The 6156-nt window shown below is 57.1% G+C and overlaps 1 protein-coding gene across 1 annotated transcript; it reads left to right on the top strand.

The window, feature by feature from the left end:
- H310_12391 (hypothetical protein) lies at window positions 1-246 on the top strand (the record flags this gene model as incomplete). The annotated part of the gene is made up of 1 exon (XM_008879416.1): window positions 1-246. The coding sequence occupies one exon, from the start codon at window positions 1-3 to the stop codon at window positions 244-246; it is 246 nt and encodes an 81-aa protein (XP_008877638.1).
- Between the last annotated feature and the right edge of the window lie 5910 nt (window positions 247-6156).

Raw genomic sequence — 6156 nt, 5'->3', positions numbered from 1 at the left:
ATGTCCGACGTGGCTGCGCGGCTGGACTTGGCCTTCGCCGACGTGTCAGGTGGTCTGATTCATCGGTGCATCGATCATACCAAGAAGAAGGTTCGCGAGATGAACGCATACCTCGTCGAATTGGAAGCCACAGATGAGGCTGCGAATGAGCCGCCTTTGCCGGTCGATGAGGAGTCAAGCGATGACGACGAGAGCGACGATGACGAGTCCATTCTTACGGATATCGTCGATGTAAACCTTGCGTAAATCAATAATTCTTTGATCTTATATTTTCTTGCCATCGAGTTTGTTAAGGTTATTTCCTCGAGAGACTTGTATAAAATTATGCAATTTTCAAAAGGACCCTCGATGGTCTCGTGGACTGTAAGCCGAGGTTAAGCTAGACTTCGAGAATGTACGATATCTCGAAGTTCTGCATTAGGCAGCGCTAGGGCTATGTGGCTTCCATTAGCTTTCACTTGCACAAGGCTCATGTAGCATGCAGAATGGGCAGATTATGTATGACGTTGCCTTAAGGCGATATTTGATTTGTCGATCAAATATTTCACGCCAATGTGACTCAACAAGGAACGCCCAAGAGGCATGCCTCGGCCTCGGAGCGTCACCACTTATGCGTTGCCGAGGTGTTTATGCAACACAATGTGCTGCATTTGGGGCAACAATATCGCGATTTCGTGTCCGGATTCTTTCCGGATACCGACTCCACACCATGGAAAAATGGAAACCACCAGGAACATTAATATAATGACCTGTTGACATTTGTTTAGCTCTGATAATTGAATATTGTGATGCCCTCTGCTTTCACGTCATTCATTTCCAAGGCGCTTGTCGTTCACGTCGGGACGGCAACAGGATGGTACTTGCCGAACTTGGAACGAAGATCCAGAACGCGCTGGGCAAGCTGAAACGCGCCTCAAACGTTGATGATGAAGTCCTGAACACAATCTTCAAGGAGATCTGCGGGGCACTGCTGGAGTCGGACGTGGATTCCGGTTGGTACAGCAATTGCGGGCAAAGGTCAAGAATGCCGTCGACGACGACGAGAACACGGGGGGCAACCGTCGCCGCATCATTGACAGCAGTCGTGGACTCGCTGGTGTCGATGTTGGAGCCTGAAACTTCTTCGTATGTAGCGGGCGACAAAGATGACGCGGCGCCAAAGTAGGGGCGTGGCGCGTGTTTGAAGTGCGGCGACAAGGATCACCGCGTGGCGGATTGTCCCAAGACTGCGCCGGGCGAAGCGCAGCGTCTGCTAGACGCGATGGTGAAGGATCGCCAAGAACGGGTCAAGGTGTTGGCCGACAAGTCTAGTCGGCGCTCGTCCAATCGCAGCGCCATGGTGGAAGGCGTTGTCCGTGTCGAGAACTTTCTGCTCGGCACGAGAGCTGACGTGAACGTCGTTTCGCGCGGCGTTATGGATGCGTTGGCATCGTGCGACGTCGCTGCGGACATCGTGGTACACGGCAAGCAGCAGCTTGTCTTCCCTTATGGCGAGACAGCTGCGCCACTGACGATGCCGCGGCTTGCCACGTTTGGCAAGCTAACTCTCGACACGACGTGCGGCCCGCTGGTCCTGCGCAGGCTGAAGGCTTGGGTTGACGACACGGCCTCGTCGATCGACGTTATTATCAGCCACCCAGTCATGGAGGTTCTCCGTGGACGACCTGCTCGTCGAAGAGCGACAGCAGAAGTCGGAGTAGGACGTCTCCGACGGCGTTGACATCCCTGCCTCCAACATGGCGCGGGTGACGCTCCTGATGGCCGAGAGACGGGATCCGCCTGATCCCTGCCTCGAAGAGAGCGACAGCATGCAGTGTGCTACGCCTGAAGTCGTGGACCCGAAGATTATCGGGGCAAGCGAAGATTCTCATCGCAAGACGCGCGACAGTGACCTGGCCGTGCTTATGGCCAAGGTGGATGAAGCTCAAGGGCGTGGGCTCGACGCCGTGGACACGCAGCACCTGACGGCGCTTTTACGGAAGCATGTCGATGTGTTCCGTGAAGACCTGGGTGATGATCCGCCTGTCAAGGTCGAGCCCTTGAAGGTACGCATCAAGCCGGACGCGACGCCGGTGAAGTGCGGCATGCGACGCTACCCGCCGGCGCACGTGAGTACATGCGCGAGTATGTAGAGTCATTGGAGGGGAACGGTATGGTATGGTATACAAGAACAACCGTTCGACGTGGGCCGCGGCGCCCCGTATTGTGCCCAAGAAGGACGCCGGCGCGCTGCGGATGACGATCGACAGTCGTCCTATCAATGCGTGCACCGACCCAATGCCGTGGCCCATGCCCAACCTCGACAGCGCGCTCGTTTGCCTCAAAGGAACGAGCGTCTACTTCACCTTGGACTGGGCCAAGGGCTACTGGCAGCTCCCGCTGCATGCGGACTCCCAAGAGTACTTCTCGTTCATGACCCCGTTTGGCGTCTACACGCCTACCCGCGTGCTGATGGGACAGACCGACGCGGTGGCTTACTGCCAGTCGGTGGTGCACCAAATGTTCGGCGACCTCTTGTTTCGCGGCCTGCTTGCGTGGTTGGACGACCTCCTTGGGTCCGCGAAGTCGACGGCGGACCTGTTCGATCTGCTGGACCAAGTACTGTCCATCTGCGCGGCGTACGGGCTCAAGCTCAGCCCGAAGAAGTGCCACTTCTACTTGCTGGAAGCCGAATGGTGCGGCAAGGTGATTTCCGCGGCTGGCGTGAAGCATTCCCCCAGCCGCATTCAAGGTCTGGTCGATTTGGCGCCCCATACAACCGCTGCCTACCTGCAGCAGTTTGTGTGTGCCTCGAATTGGATGCGTGGCAGTATCCCCGATTACAACAGGGTGATCGACCCTCTCCGACGTTTGCTCGACGTGGCCGCCAAGGCGGCGAAAAGTAGCAAGAAAACGGCCCTGGCGCGTGTAGAGCTGGCGGCCGTTGGATGGTCCAAAGGACATGCCGCGTGTTTCGAGGGCGTGAAGACAGCGTTGAAGCATGTGATGCCCCTGTCGCACCCTCGCGTTGACATGGAGGTGTGCGTCTTTACGGACGCCAGCGATCAGTTCTGGGGTGCGGTGGCCGCGCAAATATCGCCGGACGACCTGAGTCTGCCCTTGGAAGAGCAACGTCACGAGCCGCTGGCGTTCCTCAGCGGCAGCTTTAGCGGTGCCAGCACGCGCTGGCCAATTGTCGAAAAGGAGGCATTCGCCGTCGTCGAGGCCTGCAAGCGGCTCGACTATCTGGTGATTCGGCCTGGTGGATTCCGTCTGTTCACGGACCACCGCAACCTCGTCTACATGTTCAACCCTCACGGGTCGAACGGCAACCTCGCCAAGTACCAGGCTGACAAGCTTCAGCGGTGGGCGTTGGTTATGTCGACATTCCCATATTCGATCGAATGTCTGCCGGGCGACGGGAACGTGTGGGGCGACCTGCTTAGTCGCTGGGGTTCCGCGCCGTCTGCGCCGCCCGTGGCGCATGTGCGCAAGCTGCTGCATGTGGTGTCCCCTCTGCAGCGCGCTGATTTCGATTGGCAGACGGCGGCGTCGATTTTGGCCGCCCAAACGTCATCTTTGGATGGGGGGGCATCCCACCTGGCGTGGCCTGGAGCGAAGAAGACTCCTACTACATGGACCCAGACGGGAGGATCTGGGTGCCAGACGGTGCTGTCGACCTGCAGCAACGCCTCTGCATTATCGCTCATCAAGGCGCGGCAGGCCACCGTCAAATTGCCGCGACGACGAAATCGGTGTCCGACGTGTTTATTTGGACCACGCTGGTCCAAGACGTGGACACGTTTGTCCGAGCGTGCTTGCAATGTCTCCAAGTGGATGGAGATGTGGTGCCGCGACCATTGGGCTCGGCCCTGCACGCCGAGAAGCCCAATGAGTTGAATCACTACGACTGGTTGTCGATGCCGGAGTCATCAAGTGGGCTGAAATATGTCCCGGTTATCAAGGATGGCTTGAGCGGGTTCGTCCACTTGTGCTCTGCTGAAGCCGCTGACGCGACAAGTACAGCGGCTGCGTTGATGTCCTGCTTCACGCTCTACGGCTGCGTGGACACGTGGGTCACTGACGGCGGGGCCCACTTCAAGAACGATGTGGTCGAAAGAGTGCGCAAGATGGTGGGCGCACCACCACATCACGACGGCCTACAGCCCTTGGTCCAATGGGACGGTCGAGGTGGTCAACCGTCTAGTCCTGCGGACGCTCAAGGTTTTGCTGAGCGAGATGAAGTTGCGTGCGAACGAGTGGCATCTAGTCCTGCCTCTGGTGCAGGACGCGTTGAACCACCAGCCCTCGGACAGGCTCGGCAGAGTTGCCCCCGTCACGGCATTTACAGGGCTCAAGGCGAAGACGCCACTGGCCGGGCTAGTACACCCGGCCACCAAGGAAGTCATCTGCACGGACATGCTGGACGATGCCCGTGTCAAGCACATGGCACAGCTCAAGATTGCCTTAGATCAGCTGCACCGTGAAGTGTTTGCCCGCAGCGACAAGCTGCGACAACAAGCGAGAGGACGGCGCGACAAGAAAACGCGGGTCAAATTTGCCAACTTTAGTATGGGTGATTTTGTCCTAGTCGGCACCGTCGTTCAACGGCCTACGAAGCTTGCGCTGCAGTGGCGTGGGCCACATCAGGTCGTTCGCGTAGTCACGGATCACGTGATGGAGACGCAACAACTGGTTGCGCCCTTCGACTTGTCCACGCACCATGCGTGTCGATTGAAGATGTACCACGAAGGTGGACGTGAGGTCACAGACGACCTCGTGGATCAGATCGCCTTCGGCGATGGCGGTTTCCACGTTGAGCGCCTGGAAGAAGTGCGTGTTGCGGCAGACGGCCGCTTCGAAGTTCTAGTCAAGTGGCTCGGCTTGGATGCCAAGGCATCGTCCTAGGAGCCAGTCGACAACTTGCTTTAAGACATCTCGGTAGTGCTGCGCAGGTGCTGCGCTGCTCACAAGGACGAAGATCATGTCGCGGACATGATGGCCCACCTAGGTCTCCCTTAGAGGAGGGAAGTGTTCTGCGCTGCAGAACAGTTGGGTCGCCAGATCGTTTGACCCACTGCAAACCACGGTAACAGTCTAGTGGTGGATGACCTAGTTGTGTAGTATTACTATAGACCGTAGTCAGTAGCCACGAAGTTCGTGGCCCCTCAGCCCTCTGAAGTAATACAGTCTTGGATTTGCCTTACGAGAAGGTAACTTTGCCGTTAGAAGCCGTGAAGGACGAACAAGTATGACGGCGGCAGAGCTGGACGACATCGTCCCACTGACGCCATCGCGCAAGCTCCGCGTTGAACAAGGGATCGGGGTGCCTCCTGGTCGAAGTCGAGTTTCTGCTCAAGTGCCACAAGCGATTTGCGGGCGTGATCACGCGCATGGATAAGAGCGGGCTCCTCAAGGGCGCCGACGACAAATCCGCCAAGAGAAATTAACATGCACCCAAGTACCCGCCGAAAGGGGGCATGGACCCGCGCATGTTGGCGCACATGGGCGGTCCCCAAGGTATGATGGACATGATGAAGCTAATGGGCTGCCTCGGTGGCCTTGGCGGTATGGGCGGCATGGATCCGAGTGCGTAGATGAAGATGATGGGCGGCGGGGTGCCGGGTATGCCCAAGTTTTAACAGCATATAACAACACGCTAGGTTCATATTGTATCAAGTCGTCTCCACCTTGTGTTGGAGTTTCGGGGTTCTCATATTTATTTCGATTCTCTGGATTTTACGAAATATATTTCAATATTTCTGACGGGACTGATTGGCTCTTGATTTTCTTATGTTTCCCACTGATTGGCTATATGGTAATGAGAGTGAAGTTCTTTATCGTTGGAGTGAAAAATAAGCTAAATCAATCCACACCGAGCACCGCCTCTCCAAGAGCTCTATGAGGACACCTGTAACCCCGAAACCACGAGTCGGACGAACCCAGTCCAAAACGGGGGCAGAAGCGTGAGTCCGGAGGTCAGATCAAGTCCGGGGGCTCAATGAAGTCTGGACGGCCAGTCCAACCGATAGTCGTCGACGCTCAAGGTGTGGCGCGACTGGAACACGTGGACCTCGCGGACGAAACGAAGCGGGCGTATCTGGAAGTCTGCCAGATGGAGCCTTGGACTCACTTCGCCGAGTCCTGTCAGTCGTTCCTGCCCGGACTGACGCCGGC

The sequence above is a fragment of the Aphanomyces invadans genome (genome assembly GCF_000520115.1).
Source record: "Aphanomyces invadans strain NJM9701 unplaced genomic scaffold supercont1.39, whole genome shotgun sequence".
In the NCBI taxonomy this organism is placed as follows: domain Eukaryota; phylum Oomycota; class Saprolegniomycetes; order Saprolegniales; family Verrucalvaceae; genus Aphanomyces; species Aphanomyces invadans.
Note: the sequence above shows the minus strand (reverse complement) of the source record. Positions and strands in the feature narration are given on the sequence as shown.